This window comes from Sander lucioperca, chromosome 5 (genome assembly GCF_008315115.2).
Source record: "Sander lucioperca isolate FBNREF2018 chromosome 5, SLUC_FBN_1.2, whole genome shotgun sequence".
NCBI classification, from domain to species: Eukaryota; Metazoa; Chordata; class Actinopteri; order Perciformes; family Percidae; genus Sander; species Sander lucioperca.
Window position 1 is genome coordinate 20,274,264 of NC_050177.1, and position 18,503 is coordinate 20,292,766.

Below are 18,503 nucleotides of genomic sequence, written 5' to 3' on the forward strand. Positions count from 1 at the left end.
GACATTGGATCTGCTAAATGGACTTCAGAAGGAACTTGTTTTGGTGAAACATTTCCACCCCGCAAAAGAAAACGCCACATACAATATTAAATGAAGTTAACTTATACAGTACACTAATACAGTAACGTGAGCTATTTAAATTAGCTGATACACGTGTGACTGCTCTCCCTCCTCAAGGTTGCTTGGTTTGTTTGGACTTTGGGTTGAGTTACTTTTGCATTCTAACATTGCTACACCTACACACATCCATACACTACACACATTACCGATAAACTGATAGCATGTTTACCTTTGTTTATTTAAATACATTTAAACGTGTGTGTTCTCCACATTTTGTCATACCTTTGAGCCAGGTCATGACGCATGGTTAAACCTCATTTGCTCTTACTAGTGTAACGCCGTGTGTATTGTGTCCGTAGCAAATCCCCGCCAATCGGTCCCAAAACGTCCCAGTTAGAGAGTAAATGCCGTAAACATATTCTTTGTAAATCTCTACAATCATTCCCCGAAAGAACCAAGCAGGCCTTTCTTGTTGTGCGATCCAAATTTGCTTCAAAACTTGCCATTTTCATCGTGTAGCTTGCTAGCGCGAAGGTTGTTAGTTGCTCCCAAAACGAACAGAATTTTGCATGGCGAGGGACATCCGGCAGCGCCAGTAAATGAACTGTTGTCGATCCAGACTAGGAGCTGAGTGAATTATATAATTGCTGGTCAAGTGGTTTAACCGTAAGAAAGCTGTTGCAAGGTGACTGACAATAAAAACAGACATTGCCTTGGTCCAATTTTAAAACTTGATAATGATTTTGTGTTTTTTGGCATTTCAAGTGTGAAGTAATTGATAACATATATTAAAATATAACTGTTTAGATAGATTTAAGTGTATCTCATACATCATGAATACAACATCACTGGGTCATGCAAGTCAACTCCTTACATAGACACAGTGAACACGACCAACTTTTAAGGCACCAACTGTTGGTGGAAATGCAGTCTGCGGCTTTAATGCTTCATGAATTAAATTCCAAACTATGGCGTGTAAAATGTGAATAATGAGATAAGGCTTATGAAGCTTTTATGGCTATAAGGATCGGATGGCCACTTCATTTTTTATCTCCCATAAAACTGGTATGTATGTGGGACCTTTTATCCCATGTTGTGCATGTGTGAGTTTCTGATTATTGTAAAAGCTTGCTGCATAAATTTGCATATTAGTGATAAAATCTCCTTTCTTGTAGCTTCTCATTGTACACGAGTTGCCAGTTGTTACATTAATATTGCTCGTATTGTGTGAAGACAAGCATGTTCACATGGAATTAGTTTCTCTAATTTATGCATCACTCATTTTAATGAATTAGCATAGTTTATTTTTTATATATTACTGTTAATATGATAGAATATGAGGTAACTGAAGTGCCTCGTATTTTAACTTATCTCTCAGTAGCATGGTGCATTTTCCCATTACTTTCCTCTACTCTGTCTTGAACTTCAATGTGTTTTTGTCCTCACGTGTGCAAGGTTGGGCAGTGACGGGTATAATTTAATACAAATGATACATTTAATACATTTGTTTGATCTGTTATATTACCTAAATAACAGACCGTCATTTTAAATATTTGTGACAGACTTAAAGATTGCTTTGGACAATCTCACAGTGAAAGCGTGTAGCCTTTTTTTTAAAGTAGAGACAGGCCTGCTGTGTAGATAAAATGAAACCGTTATAATAATTATTGTCACTACTTAGAATTTTAAATATTGTAGCTGGGTTGCTATCTGTGCATGGAATTATATGCTAGTCCAGCCACGCTGTCCTCTTTGTGCGTTGCGACACAATCTCAACACACAAAACACATAAAGGGCAAAGATGCCTTGAGGTTCTGCATGTGAGGCTCCACGATCTGTACAGAGAAATAGTAAATCATAGAATCCTGTAACAGATTTACAACCCTTTACTCTCAGCTGGCTGAGCTCTGGTAATAGCCGCGTGAGAGACAATGGTCAGATAATGTTGGGTTCTTCTTCTCCTCCACCAAACAACCTGGTGATTTACTGATCCAGCCTTGTTTTTGCAGACCGGAGTGGGGGGGGTTATAGACAAGGTGGTTTGGATGGAAAGATGGGGACAGAGGGAGTGCTCGCTGTTGTTCTGCTGTCCCGTGACAGAGTTCCCTGTTTGACTGGGGCGGTTGCCATGGTCACTGTTGTGTTGAGACACTTATCGTGACCCTGATAGTGATCGCTCTGCTTTTGTCGGTAGTGACAAAACCTGGCCAGTATCTGGCTCTGTATTCTTTGTGTGTCTCTTGTCTTCCGCTGTTATTTATTCCTGCACATGATATCTTAACTCTGTGTCCCACCCTGTTGTCTCACTCTGACTGTGTGAGACTCACTGTGAGCAAAGCTGTGTGCGTGTGTGTGTGAGGAGTATGACTGCCATCTGCTGCAGGACTCCAAACATTACAGCTTGTTGACAACATGCATACTTTTTTTGTTTAATAAAAGCATACATACTTTGTGCCAGTTTTCCACACTGACAGGTCTTTTTATCTGCGCAGTAAGAAAGCACAAGGAGGGGGGGCGACATAATACAGTGATAAAACTCAACAATGGAAGACGGAAGGACGCTTTTGGGAGATAAAAATCCACAAGGATTGAACCTTGAAGACAGACAAAACAAATCGTATTGTGATTACAGGCAAAGGGCCAACTGAACTGAACAGAAACTAAATGACAAAGCATTATGAGGAGAAAATAATTATCTATAAAGACATTAAAGTGCGACAATGGCAAATGATAACGTGTATCTCTATTTCCCCTCAGTCACCGCCTGGAGGTAAGAGCTCAGGTTGCTCAGGCTTTCCTTGCCAAGTTCCAGCTGTCTAATGAGGAGATGTCCACACTGCGAGGGGCTCGGGATGCACCCATTACTGAGGTATTCTCCATTATAATGTAGACTAGCCAGTGAAAGAATCCTCCCATCTGCACCCACGGGATGGGAGGAGGCAATATCGGGTACACATGAGTGTCTTGCCGATCTGTAGCTGTCACTTCCCTTCAGTTTTTTGCTTGAGAGGCTCATTATCTGTGTCCTGTAGTTGAAGTTTGAGCTTCTCACTCTGCCAACATGCTGCTACAGTATCGAATATGTTGTAAGATGTGGTCAAGATCCATTCCACATCCATTAACCAAAGTTTCTGATTTTTTTTTTTTCTGAGTTCCAAAAGCTGTCCTTGGTCACACCAGAATTTTTTTTTTTACCAAAGCTATAATTTGTTTTTTGACTTAAAAAAAACAAACTATATTGACTTCTGCAAATCTGCAACCCATATCGCTCCTAATATGTTCATGTGCCATTTAATTTCCCAGGATTTCTTCAAAGCTCTCAGCCGAGTGAAGCACATCCATGAGGATGTGAAAATCCTCTTGCGAACCAACCAGCAAACTGCGGGGTAAGGTGCACGTCTCACTCCATAGTGTTACTCTGTGCTCCACTTCCTCTGACAGAATGAAACAACAGTGTAGTTTACAGCCATGCTGTTCTAGTTGTCAAATTCATTTTCAGCCTGAATGGAAAAACAAACCCATCCAAGTCTGGTATTTATGTCACCGTCGGGGATCTGACACTATGCTGCAGGTTATGGGTATGTAATATGTGCTCTTGGTTTGTGTGCTATTTGCAGGTTAGAGATCATGGAGCAGATGGCCGTGTTACAGGAGACCTCTTATGAGCAGCTCTACCGCTGGGCTCAGAGTGAGTACAGCACACAGAGTTAATACCACTGACTCACAGTAACCCTCATTGTTCAAGGCCTCCATACTGAACTTGAACTTGACAATGAAGCAAGTGCATTTTGAAAAAAGGAATGAAATGTATGAAAAGTTTCCTCCCATAATCAGGCTTTTGAGTCTTTGAATTTTTTTGTCACAAGTTTTTGTCTTTAAGTTTCTACTGTTGATGGATGGAGCTAAATACAGAATTGTGCTCTTTCAAGTGAGAGTAATTGCGTGTCTAGGACACATTTGAGGACACGTGACTCATAACCACTGAGTTTTACCAAAAGAATGCCAGAAACCCAATTTTTCCTCAGCTTAGCCATGTGTTTTGCCATTGAAATTAAAATGGAAATAAACCATTTTAGATCACAGAAAACTCATTTTTATAAATACACATAATAACAAATATATAAAGCGTCTACTAAATTGTGAAAGTCAACGTTCGGTAATGGTCAAATGAAAGAGCTGTCAGTTATAACGTTGTTTTTTTATTTCTCTGCATGTAGTAGAAGTAAGTCTATTTTGTGAAGGCTCTCTTCTATACATGCATTTGTCAGCAGTTTATGAGGGAGAACTACATTTTTACAAAAATAGTACTGCGTGTTGTTTAAAGAGGGCATTTACTTGTATTTCAAGCATTAGGTATGGTCCGACAATAGTGGAGTGTTTTGACCCATTTTCCCCACAGTCTGGAAGATTGGTCACTGCCTGCTCATTGTTTGTATTGTCTGAAGCATAAGTAAACTGACTGGCTTCTTGGGACAAACTCATTGGAAAATATGATTGAAAAATGTTCTTGGTGCTTTGATTTGCTTCTTGACAACAGGGTTGCCATGGCCCGAAATATTTAGCAACAATGAATGAAGCACAATGCAAGCATAGTTACCAGAAAGACTGCAGCTATTTATTAGTTGGATAATAGTGTCCTATTCCTATTAGTCTCGCTTTGCCAGACCATCCTCCACATGCTGCGGAGCGGAGGAGGGTCTGGCTAGTCCACATAGCGTTCCGTGATCAGAGAAAAACGTGCTCTGGTTTATTGGCATTTCTAAAACCAATCACAATCGTCATGGGCGGTTCTAAGCTCCGCACAGAGCCGCTGCAAAATAGCCTCGGGAAGGAACTTGTTTTGGTGGAAAGTGTACGTTAAAAAATTGTTTTAGTCGTGTGAGAGAAAACTCAGATTGGACAGATACTCTAGCTAGCTGTCTGGATTTACCCTGCAGAGATCTGAGGAGCAGTTAACCATAGTCCTCGTAAATCCACCGGAGTTTAGAACGCCAACACAAAGAAAATGGAAGGAAACGGACATCGGTGAAAAGACATGCATCCGGCGGAATTTCCTGCAGCACCGGAGCAATCCCGGAAGTGGAACGTTGTTGATATAGACTATATTCCTATAGATACATTTCCTGTCCCTTTTTTCCTTCTTTCTACAAAGATGAATGCAGAGGACTGACCCAAGAGAACTGTGATATCTGCCCTGTGTTGACTCAAGCCATGGAAGCCTTACAAGACCGACCTGTCCTTTACAAGTAACGTACACACACACACACACACACACACACACACACACACACACACACACACACACTCACACACACACATCACATGTTGTATGGTCCATTTCTTCGTTTATCTTCCTCTCCATGTCAATCAGTGTTTACATCTCTTCTAAGAGCATTAACAGCTATAGTGCGTAGTTTTCTGTCCCCCCCCACGCAGACTTGTATCCAAGGAGGACACGGAGGATTAAAAAACACGATGGACTCTTCAGAAGAGGTCATTATCTTCACTCTAGTTTCTGCGCGGGAAAGTCACCGGACGCCACAATCTTCTGAACATAGTCATACTGAGAAATACAGAGAGAGTTGTGTGGAGCTGATAGTCTTAATTAGCTTTGTAGCAACTCATTTGGCAATGGCTTGAATGTAACGTACGTTCATTAATATCAAAAAGTTACGCGCTAAAGCTTTAACAGCTGGTAGACCTGTGTAATGGTGGATGTTTTGAAAATGTCCAAAATCAAGAGATGGATACTCATTTATTCATTCATTTATTCAAATGTAAAGGGACCTGTAGCCCTCAAAATGTTTTCCAACCACTTCTGTTAACTATATATCTGCCAGACAGGCACTGCCATTCATCATAGGAGCAGAAATGCATGCCAGTTACATTGAAAATGATGTGGCAGTTTCCCCTACTAATTATAAGGCTCTGTATTTCAATCTGCCTCTGTCTTCTGTGGACACACGCAGGTGAATTTTGAGAACTTATTACCAAGGAGATGCTTGTCACTGTGTTCTTGGTGAGATAAACATAGAGGTGTTTTCTTGGAAAACAACAGAGCAAACAGCCTAAAGCAAGAGAAAATGGCGCCACCATCCAGCCAGCCGAAGATGAAAAGTGCAAATCCACCAAAACAAAGAAGAAAGACACCAGCAAACAAATCAGCATTGTAACAAACTCTGCATCTGCAGCTTTATTACAAATAATGTATGAGTACAAATGTCAAGTGTATACTTTGCATGAATGAATCCAAATATATTCCCTCATAGTTTAATAAAGCAGTGCTCAAAAAGACTGAAATCATTCTGATTATGTCCAGTAAATATGTTTCCTGATGTATATGAGACATCATATGACATTCATTTAAAGCAGCTACGTTCCAAATTCCCCCTTGTCGGTTTTGTTTTGAATCCTCATTAAACTCTTTCAATTCAAGTTCTTCTAGTGGGTTAGCTGAAAAACAGAGTTTCATGAGTACAGTATATACTATACCTTGGGGTCATAAAAACCTTTTAGTGCTTTAAAATGCCTGAAGCACAAGCAAGTATTACAAATGCCCATTACTCAGTTATTTTAAGACAAGCACAATACATAATGATAGAGTGAAGTAAGATGTTTTAAAAGCACTGTAACGTCAATATCCATGCAAAAGATGATGATTTATACCGTCTTTCACAGGAAAGTGCTCGCAGATTTCCTGTAGCTTAGTGTCAGTGTAACTTTGTCGCTATAACAAAACAACACAAAGGAAAGTTTCCCATGTTACCCCAAGATATGTTTTCATGGCAAACCCTCATTCTGTCTGTCTGCATTCTCTGAAATGCACCTGTCTCAGTACCCAGCGAGTGTTTCAAGGCCATGCGCTGGCTGGGGATGTTGAGGCTGAGAAAGTGGAGGCCAGTGTTCCTGGAAACTTCAGTTCTGCCCTATCGTCTGTTTAGTCTGTCACAGAGCCTGCCCCCGCCAAATAATCAAAACAACCTCAAAAGTCTTTCCTTTTTAAACAAGCTGCCTGCATTGTTGATGTATGTCAGCGACTGACCTCCGACACACAGTCTGCACGCAAACAACTGCGGACGCCTTCTTTCTCATGAGGCTCGGGCGTTGAATGCTGCCCGCTTTCTCTTCTGTTTTGTCAGGTACACTCTGGATGAGTTTGGGACTGCGCGCAGGAGTGCAGTGGTCCGAGGCTTCATCGACGCCCTCACCCGCGGCGGGCTGGGAGGGACTCCCCGCCCCATAGAGATGCATTCACATGACCCTATGAGGTACCATGTCATGTATGACCTGAACGTTGCCATTTCTTACTCTTATAAAACCAAAAGAAAAAATCAGTTTGGATGGAAAATTAAGTATTTTTTTCAATATAAATTAAAATTGGAGAAACTCATGGATGCTTCCTCACATCTCTGCCTTGAGTTTGACGGGATGTTGTTGAATGATGAGTTTAGTTTAGCTCAATTAAAGGATGCCCATGAAATCAGAGATGATCTCCCCTTTAAGATAGGAACATATACGGTTATGCATGCTCCAAAGATGAATGGCTACTGGAACTTAACCACAAGTTGTTATTTATGTACTTGTACAGTCGCTAACTTCACTTTTATTAAACAATTCATCAAACTTTCAACCTGTTTCCCATTTACATGTGGCCACAACCAGAGCTGATGAATACACATACCGTGTATATCTTTTGTAAAATTCATGTAGTAATGCCAGACTGTTCTGCAATTATTAGGATTTTGCATGAACTTTTGAAAAACACTTGTCATGCTCACAAAATATTAAATTTAGCAGAACTTCAAACTACATTACATACAGAGACATTCAAATTAAATCAATGGGTTTGTCTAAATATATTACAGTAATATATTACAAGTCCTCAAAAACACAACTATCCCTTTTAATAAATATTTAAGATACAGCTATTGTACAGTGTAACTATTGTTTGATTGTAAATCTCGTGACTCCTGAACTATAAATCTATTAGATTTAGTTCTAAGCACCAGAGATTCTTAACTTTTAAAATCCAGTTCAAGAAGATTTTAGTCTTATTCGATCAGTGTCTGAGTGTGTCTGTGTTTCCTGCTCTACCACATCCTCTTCCCTCTTCCTCCAATGCCCAGGAGCCAAGGGGAGATTTTCTCAGAATACCAGCCATGTGTAACAAACACAGAATCACCTCCACTTTATAGGAGGCATCAGCAGTTCTAAGAACATCAAGTTCTTTCTCACCCTCCTATGTCCTCATACGCTCACAAACACAAACACACACACACACACACACACACACACACACACAGGCTTACACACAATAATTCAAGTTTAACCTTGCTGTTTTCCAACATTATGTAACCCCAAAAGCCATTTGTGTGTTTGTGTGTGAAACACGATGACCAACGCTTGGATGTAGCTGTGGTCTGGTCGTGGTAAGATTAGCCCTCAGGTTGGCCCCTCAGTGACGTACTGTTTATTACAGGCTGTTTTGTTGCTCTTTCAGGTATGTTGGGGACATGGTGGCCTGGCTGCACCAAGCCACCGCGTCGGAGAAAGAGCACCTAGAAGCTCTGCTGAAACAAGTCACTCTGCAAGGTATGATGTTTCCTGCATGCTAATTTCACACTGCAGTTCTCCATCATCTGCGGTTCATGCCACAGCTTAAATTTCAAGGGGTGTGATCACACCTACACCTGTTTTTTCCCCCTTTTGTTTTAATGTTGCCCTCATTGGACATGTTTGCCTTGTTGCATCTATTAATTAGGTGTCTTTTATAGGTGAACCAGGTACCTGTAAACAAATATCACACAGAGGCACATGTAGCTTGTTTATTGGACAGAGTTTGGGTAACCAGTCGTTCAGTACGGTGTGAACCAATCTAACTCCAGTACATTTAGTCCAGCTGATGGACTGATGCTGTGCTTTTCTTTTAAAAACATTTCTTGGTTCTCATAGCAGTTAAGAAGGGGGGATCCATCCAGACTGGGGTTTGTCCATGGTCCATTTTTATATGCTGAGCTTTAACATCCAGGTTATCAAGTGTCAACATTTATCTCCTTACACCCTGTTTTCTGCAGTTAATTGTGATTATCGTTTCACTCCTGACAATTCATTTGATATTTGACTTGGAAAAAGTTTGAGCCCTGCAGGCAGGTGTCAGTGTGGCTACACAGTGCCACCTGTATACTGCCTCTACTACCTGTTTTATATTTTTATCCTGTCTATATTACAGTTTATTTATTTTATCACTACTGTCTACCACGGTATACTATTTTATATCTTATCTTACATTTCATTTTATTCTATTAAATATATATTCTATTTAATTCCTATATTTTAACTTCTGCACTATTTTATGTCTAATATCTTGGATTCTCATTTTTACTACTACTACTACTACTACTACATGTTACATATATGTTATAGTAGCATTGTTGGAGGCAGCCTGAGAACAAGAATTAAGTTGCCAACGAGCATTGCTCAAAAATAGAAATGTAAACGTTGGAGTTAACATGAATGTGTGAACACATCCTAAGACTAATACAGGAATGAATTAGGAATGTTGTGTCCCTATGTCATTCTGTAGTGTTATACTGTACATGTAGCCTACATTTACTTTGGTTCCAAAAGAGGTTTTTTTTGGACACACACAGGCTGGTTGTAAAAGGGCTTCATCAGCTTGGGATGCCCCAAAAGAGGGCTAAAAGGTTAGCAAAGTACTGTGCTCTGTCTGCTATCATATGCAGCCGCCATATATGGCGAAGACGCTGTTACTTATACCCATGTGAACACAGGCATATGCTTAATATTATGGCTGTATGTATGCCAATGGCCCATGATTTTGTATATGTATTTAATTGCATCTATAATATTTATGTCCCTGTAAATTGTTCCCTTCAAGTGGACTTAAATACATTCTTTCTGTCTGTCTCTGGCCCTCTTACATTAGATGTGGATGAGAACATGCAGGAGGTGGTTGGACACATCACTGAGGGAGTCTGCAGACCACTGAAAGTGAGCAACCAAATATGTTCAAAACGCTATTAAAGAAACCAACCAGCTCCTTAAATGCATATCGTGCTCTGTCATGTTCAGCTCGTTGTCGTCACTCGGTGTGTTGTGCTTCTGTCCCTCAGGTTCGGATAGAACAGGTCATTGTGGCTGAGCCAGGTGCTGTCCTGCTTTACAAGCTGTCCAACCTTCTCAAGTTCTACCACCACACTATCAGGTATTCTGTAGGGCTGTCAGCATTAACGCGTTAATCGCGATGCGATTAAGGGCCGATTTTTAATCGCATGCCGCCATTTATTAATTAGGGGTCCAAGCCCGAGTCTGTAAGAACGGGCAATAGCAAAGCTATGCCGTTCATACAGCAGGGCTGTAGAACCCTATTGTTTTTCTAAAGGTTTTTATTATTCTTCTTCTCCGCCTAAAACTCCGACTACAGCCTAAACCGTACATGGTGGGGGGTTGCCGTTTTCAGGACTGGTCCCAAACTCCGCAAGGACCTCAGGCGCAAAAATTGACCCACTTCCACCACTAGGTGGCGCTATAGCAGAAAAAACGCGTTTGACCCTATAACTCCCACACCGTACACCTGACATTTAAAATCCATATATCCACGTGTTCCCTGGATCCAACTGAATCACGTGATATAGGCCACGCCCATTTCCGCCTAGACTTTTATGCGTGAAAAATCGCGATTTATCAAAAACCTACTTTTTCAAACTCCTCCTAGACCGTGCGACCGATCTGCACGAAACTTGGACCGTAGCATCTCCAGACTGACCTGACAAAAAGTTACTAAAAAGAATTTTTATAGGATAAAAATTGCGCATATTACGCACGAACAAATTTGTGTAGCTAACTATGAAAACACCAACTTTGCCATATCTCAGCCAAAATAAATTATTTCAACGCCAAACTTTAGATTCTTGTTTGACATGACCCACTGGAGGACTCCTTCGCTTTTTATGAAAATTGGTCACTAGGGGGCGCTACAATTACAAAAAGTTTATATCTCATGAACGGCTCATCCGATTTTTACAAAATTTGATAGGTGCCATCTACGGTGACTCCTGAGGCCATCTCTAGAGTGGGGTACTGAGGGGTCAAAGTGGGCGTGGCCTATGGGACCCAAGTCTAGATTCACCACTTACACTAATGTGAACAACTTTAAATTTACAGGGTAGATAGACAATGAGTCATGGACCACACCTACCAAAAATTACACATGTGGACCACTAGGTGGCGCTATAATGTTTTTTTGCCTTTAACTCCCACATTACACATCGCACATTAGAAATCCTTACATCCACGTGTTCCTTGAATCAAGCTAAATCACATGATATAGGCCACGCCCATTTTTGCTTAAAATTGTTTTCGCAATATCGGCCAATGCGCAAAACCAACTTTTTCAAACTCGTCCTAGGCCGTGCGACGGATCAGCACGAAAACTGGTAGGTAGCATCATCAGATCGACCTGACCAAAAGTTACTCAAGGAATTTTGCTACGTTAAAGTATGCGCATTTGACGACCAAACAAATTTTCATAGCTAGCTACCACACACGTATCAAATATTATCTCGGCCAAATTAAATGTTATCAGCAAGGAACTTGAGTTCATTGTTCAACATGCCACTATGATGCTCTGTACCAAATTTGGCGAAGATCGGCCTTTAGGGGGCGCTATAAGCAACGTTTATTTGTTTTGGCCAATAACTCAATGCATTTAAATGGAAAATTTGCATATGCCCTATCTCTGCCACAGTAAAAGCAATCCCCACGAAACTTGTGGTGCTCGTTCGACATGCGGCTCTGAGGCTCTGTACCAAATTTGGCGAAGATCGGCCATTAGGGGGCGCTATAATCAACGTAGACCGGTTTTGGCACTTTAACTCAATGTTAATGGGGTATTTGCAATGGAAATGTACCACAGACCTTGCAGCTCACACTTCTCAATAATTACTGATGTTTGCCTCCTACCATTACATTTTGGTTTTTACTTTTGTGTGCATGCAATGCAACTCTTTTACTCACTTTTTCAATCCAAAATCAACACCATTCGTAGGAGCCGATACCGTGCAATTAAACATTGCAGTTGGTGCTAAGTGGAGAGTCTGTCATAGTGTGATTGGTTATGTTGGTGTCATTGATTCTTAATTTCCCACGAAGCATCCACGGAGGAAAACATAAATCGGCGTCTATGACGCCGTTTGCAACAACGTGACCACCTCCCCTGCTCCTTCAACCACCACACCTGCCTCCCCCCCTTCACCCTCTCAGTCAATCTCTCATTTATCTCTGCTGTCTCCTGTGGTCAGGGGGGTAAGAAGTTTGTTTGTTGTAGAGAATTCTTAAAGGTGGTCTGTATATGCGTGGAGGTGAACTGTTGACCGCTACGTTTGCAACGGCGACGTACCGCAGACGTCGCCGCTCGCGCCTCTGGATGTTTATCGACGTTTGCCTCCCCGCCGCCCGGCTTTGGGTTCCGCTTTCGCACGCTTCCCGGCGCGTCGGGGGCGACTGGCGTGGGTGGCTTGGGCCCCGTCATAACTGCTTGCAGTTCTAGTTTATTTTACACTTCACTTGGCTTCGCGTCGTGCCTAACAACGCCCCTTAGCTGTTCTAAAATCACTAGAATCTAGCTAGGCTACTATTTTGACCCTTTGCTGCACCTTTACTTATCATCAAGCTGCAACTTCCTTGTATCACATCCTGCTGCTGCAGGCTGCAGGCATGATGGAGAAAGACAGCAGAAAATTCTGAATGGAGCTTTTTATTTTCCAAAACTCCCGGACGACTCAGTAGACAAGTCGAAAGCCATATGCACATTGTGTAAAGCCAAATTAAAATATCACCGAAGCACGTCAAGCTTTAGCTACCACCTACGAGCTAAGCATAGTAGTACAGTTAACGTGACTCAGGTTGATGCTAGCGGGCTCAGGCAAAGCACTATTTTGGAGAGTGCTACTTGCCGACCTGTTGATGAAACCAAATCCAAAAAAATAACTACAACTCTTGCAAAATGGGTGGCAACTACCTGCAAACCTGTCAGCATCGTAGAAGACTCAGGTCTTAAAGACGTACTACGGTTGGCATGTTCTGAATTGTGCAATAACGACAGATTCACACATTTTTCTTTTGTTTACAGTAAATAAATAATAAACAAATACAAATCTTAAAGTCAAGTTCATAAAGTAACTTTCTTTGCATAAATCCAAATCAAGATACACTGGTAAGAATTGCTTTCCATTGTTAATCTGTACTTAAAAACAGCTCTGAAATGTAAAATAATAGAATTTTAATCATGTGATAAAACATGCGATTAATCGTAATTAACTATATAAATTCAGCGATTAATTAATTTTTTGGTGCTAATTTGGGAATTTGCTGCTTTTCTCTGTTTTGTATCATTGTAAATTGAATACCTTTTTTGTTTTGCACTGTCATCTAGACAAAGCAAGCAGTTTGAAGATGTCACTTTGGGCTCTTGGCACTTGTGATGAGCATTTGTTTGCTGTATTTAGACATTTTGTAGATTTAACAATTTTTTGATGACTCGAAATAAAAACATAATTGATAATGTAAGTAATCCCCAGATGCAGTCCTGACTGACTTGTCCACATATTTGATCTTTGTCCAGCTCCATCATTGGGACCAGTGTGGCCTCATTGCTCATCACTATTGAAGAAATGCACATCCTCAGCAAAAAAATGTTCTTCAACAGCCTGAGCCTTCATGCAAGCAGACTTATGGACAAGGTACAGTACGAGTAAGATTATTTCTATTTGAATAATCAAAGATATTGTTTTCTCTTGTACAGTTGTGAGAAAGTGACTGCTGGGAAAACAATGCCATCACCTGAGGAGAAGAAGAAGAATCATCCTTGTTTCTTTTAAATTGAGACGCAATGTTCTTTCATAAAATCGCTTAAATGACGAAAGAAGTTCAGTATGCACCCTGTGGACACACATTGTGTATTTCAGCTCAGCGTCGAAACCCTCAAAGACAACAAGGCTATTTCTGAAGCCCTTATGCTTGTAAACAGTTTCAGTCTGCTGGCCAGAGCATCGAAATGGTACTAGCTGCCAAAAAACACCAAACTTGTTACCTTTTAGTTAAATTGCCATCCAAGTATACCTCAGCACGAGCGGGAGCTTTTCCACATAACATGCTGGCTTGTGTCCTGATCAATAGCAGTTACAAGAATTATCCCTGTAGCTCGGTGTTAATCCAATTGGAGGCCCTCAGGGTTTTGGTGTCAATTCCAGCTAATGCCAGGAACACAGCCTTCTCATAATTTGCTCTATTAGGTGGACAACGGTGGCTGGCCTCAGTTCTGTGTTGTGTATCCAGAAGCCAATGAAATCAAAACCCTTTTCATTAAAAAAAGCTCTACTGACTCCGAACAAGCTGAGGCTCTCAGTAGCAGCAGGAAGCAGTTGTATATTCAGTCTATCATGCTGCTCATTAGGGATGTTTATTACGCGGCTTTGTTGAATACTCAATTCTGATTGGTCAATTACAGCATTTTACAGTCTGTTATTTCTGTGTAGCAGACCGCTACTGTGAATAACAGACCGTTGCTATGGACGCAGTTCTGATCATAGACTCTGGAGGACCATTTTTAAATCCATTAAATCACCATATTTTGTGTCAAATCATTGATTTCTTTAATAAGTAGACTTGTGTAATAAGCGGGATAATGTAGAGTTATTGCAAATTAAAATCCCTTCAGGGGGATTGAAGAACTTCACAATCATGACCTGCACGCTCTACATTATCCCTTACTCAATGCTTTGATAATGTGGAGCGCTTGCTCTTTCGCTCCATCTACAAGGTATCAACCTTGGCTTGTTGTGGCTGTGTGTGCCTGGGCAGGTGGAGCTACCGCCTGCAGACCTGGGACCCACAGCCTCCCTCACTCAGACACTCTCCCTCCTCAGGGAGGTGCTGGCCTCCCACGACTCGTCAGTGGTTCCCCTGGATGCCCGCCAGGCTGACTTTGCTCAGGTAAACTTATACTTAACCATACAGCCTCTTTTTCCTTAAAGTGCTCATCTTTCCTTTATTGTGTTATATATCCTTTTTGTGCACGTTATAGGTTTACAAAGTGAAAAAGCCCAAAGTCCACCCCAAAGGGACTTACCATCTCCAACAGAAAACACTGTTCACAAACTGCTCCAAACAGCTCTATTGTAGTCCAGCCTTTACTTCAGAGACAAACGTGGTCACTTTGGAACACACGTTATAATGCTCGCCTAGCTGCTAGCATGGCACGCCCTCATACTCTGCTTCTGACTGGCTAGTAGTCCTTACCTAGGTACTGAGCATGTGCGACTCCCAACAAAGATGGAACAGAAGTGAGATGTCTCACTCTGTAGCTAAAACAGAGAGCTCAACACACAGGGTGAAAAGAGGAGCTGCAGCAATGTGCAGTACAACAAAAATATGGTGTTTTTTGAAAATTAAACCATGTAAACCTATTCTGACATAACCTCTAAATACAATTATGAACCTGAAAATGAGCATAATATGAGCACTTTAAATATGTTAAACAGCTATTTTGTATTTTTTGTTTGTTTCTGTATTTGTTTATTTTATATTATTGTATATATGTTTGTTTATGTATGCACCAACCACCAAGACAAATTCCTTGTATTCCTTCCTTGTGTTACTTGGCAGTAAATCCTTTTTTTTTTTTTTTTAAATCTGATTCTGATAAATCCTCTTCTGATTCTGAGGAAAGTCAAACGTATCTCCCTACATTGTCATATTTACCAGTTGTTGTGAATCTGTCTGAAATAAATGTGTTAATATTTGTTTTTGACCAACGCCAGTGATACTTCACACATCTCTTAAGGTTCTGTTGTACTCTGTCTTTCCCAGGTGCTCTCCTGCATCTTGGATCCCCTCCTACAGCTATGCACTGTGTCTGCCAGCAACCTCGGCACTGCTGACATGGCTACCTACATGGTCAACTCGCTGTATGTCATGAAGACAACCCTGGCTCTCTTTGAGTTCACTGACAAGAGGCTTGAGATGCTCGAGTTCCAGGTCTGTCCTAATTGTAAATGATTATTGTTTCGAAGCGCGCAAAACTAAGCGGGCTCGTTAAAACCACAAAGACCACAAATTCTACAGCATAACCTAGCCGGTAACAGAAAAACATCCCTCTGCCTCCTTTTCCCTACGTGTTGCATTCAGTGTGAAACTAACCAACCTGGGTGAGTGCAAGGCTTTCCTACTTCTGGAGGGGTTTGCGTGGTGTCACTGACTCTGATAATTTGTGTTCGGACGACGACAACTGCCTCTGGGACCGCTCCGGTGCTTAATTGGCTCTGCTCCAACCGTGTCCTTGCTGGGCCAGCCCAGAGCCTTCTTTTGTTGTCTCAGTTCAGATTGTTAAAAAAGGTGTATATACCAAAGCTTGTGATGGGGTTAAACAAGAAAATATTTCAGTCTATTGTCTTTCGTAGTGTTCTTCGTCTAGCGACATGTGTTCCACAGTCGTTCGCTTGAGGCCCGGTCTTTCCGACTAACTCCCGCTGGAAGACACCTGCTCCAAAATCCCAATCAAGGCCCACACCTGTGACTGTCCACGTTAAATCAGCACTCAACCACTCCCCCCTCATGTCACGTCAGTCGGACCCTGCCCACCACTACCTGAAAGACCAATATTAATATCATAAGAATTGTACGAATAATGAATCAGTCAATTAGGTGATTTTGTTCATGTTTTAGGTACCTTTTGACATTTCATTACAATTAGTCAAGGGCATGAAACTAGTAATGACAGGTCACACTGTAGTCGCACAAGACAAACCGAATCATTAAACTTCAACTTTAAAACGCAGCTTACAGTCATAACATTGTCTGTGCATAGGGGTATTGTTCATTAAAAATTATTCTTGTTCCTTTCATAACCCACAACCCATAGAGCCCAAATCTTTTATTAAAAAGATGTAATTTGCTGTTTCGTAGAAGGCTGTGCGTCATGTATTGTTCATTCTAAACTGCGCCATCTATTCTCTATTTTTAGCACGTCTTTTGTAACTGAGCACCACAAGAGCTCCTGTGGAAGTTTTATTATCAGTGGCACAGCGGTTCTCTATTAACCACAAGTACCATTGATGCACAATGCAGGCTCGGTTTGGATGTTAAGCCACTCTCTCTCCCGCCTTTTCTAGATCGAGGCTCACCTTGACACTCTGATCAACGAGCAGGCTTCCTACGTGCTGACCAGGGCCGGACTGAGTTACATCTACAGCTGTGTCCAGAACACTGAGCAGGTCTCACACGGAGCACTTAACCACACATCCACATGCACTCACTCGTTATAGAACTGTGGATTTTTTCTCTCACATCTCTCCTTTTAGAGTCCCTAATGGTCGTCTTTTATACTAAACAGCCACTAACCGTATTGTTTACACTACTATTGCTATGGTTACCACATGGCCAATGTCTTTATTAGGGCATAATAGCATTTTTTTCACATGTTCAGTTGAGAAACGGACAGAAGGAGTCAGATCATATTACAAATCTTATAGCTTCTCCAGAATTGTCGTGTGCAGATGAGAGAGCCGATGCCCTGGACTCTCCCTCCCTCCCTCCCTCTTTGTAACACACTTTGCCACTGGGCTGACTATGAGCCATAGTTGTGGTTTAGCATGCGAGTCTTGAAACCCTGGGTCATGTCAGGACACACCACACCCTGCTGCTGCTGAACGCAAAGCTCAATCAAGAACTGTCATTCTTCTGCACACTACCTCTCTCCTCGGGTGGCCTGTCCTGGGGTTTGCTTTAAATAGTCTTCTGTTTGAAACGATTAAGTCTAGCTGTCCACACTCGACGGCATACCAGATGTCAACGACTGAAAAGAATCCCCAGGGTTATTTTAGACTTTTCAGGTTTACTTTCGCTATCTGCTTAAAGTTGTATCCCTTGTTATTTTCTGTGATATATCAGATGAACAGTCAGGCACAAGAAAAGAGTAATTAAAACAACACTGGCGTGCAGCCAGCAGATGAGTTTGCAGGCTCATAGTGTGTTTGTTAATGTGCCCATATCCCCATAAAATCACTGCACTGTAGCTTTGACCCTTGCACTGCCTTCTATTTGCTGCTTTTAATGTTGGCAATTTAGGCATTTAAGCCTGACTTAATGTTGCCATTCTGGATAATCAGTGTCAGCTAATTGCCTTGAAGGTACCTGCTGTACCTGTGTTCACAAAGTCATGGCTTTACCGATCAAGATTTAGGGTGGGAATTAGTTTTCTCTGTTTACAAATCAAGATTCACCATGTTCAAGTTTAGTGTATTCAGAAAAACTTCTTTTCCTCAGTACTGTAAATTAGTTTTCTAGCAAACAGTTTTCAATATATGAATACGTCTGAATCCCATATAATTCAATGGAGAAGTGCTGCATCATCCCATGACATTTAA

General features: G+C 41.3%; 1 protein-coding gene across 1 annotated transcript in view; it reads left to right on the forward strand.

The window, feature by feature from the left end:
- The window catches only part of cog6 (component of oligomeric golgi complex 6), a 33,653-nt gene that overhangs the window by 12,194 nt on the left and 2,956 nt on the right, over positions 1-18,503 (forward strand). The window contains exons 5-16 of the mRNA XM_031297491.2: positions 2,818-2,929; positions 3,364-3,446; positions 3,678-3,748; positions 5,213-5,306; positions 7,200-7,328; positions 8,561-8,652; positions 10,007-10,071; positions 10,194-10,285; positions 13,703-13,820; positions 14,941-15,072; positions 15,949-16,116; positions 17,250-17,351. Of these exons, the coding sequence (XP_031153351.1) occupies positions 2,818-2,929; positions 3,364-3,446; positions 3,678-3,748; positions 5,213-5,306; positions 7,200-7,328; positions 8,561-8,652; positions 10,007-10,071; positions 10,194-10,285; positions 13,703-13,820; positions 14,941-15,072; positions 15,949-16,116; positions 17,250-17,351 (1,258 nt within the window). The remainder of the gene's footprint in view (positions 1-2,817; positions 2,930-3,363; positions 3,447-3,677; positions 3,749-5,212; positions 5,307-7,199; positions 7,329-8,560; positions 8,653-10,006; positions 10,072-10,193; positions 10,286-13,702; positions 13,821-14,940; positions 15,073-15,948; positions 16,117-17,249; positions 17,352-18,503) is intronic.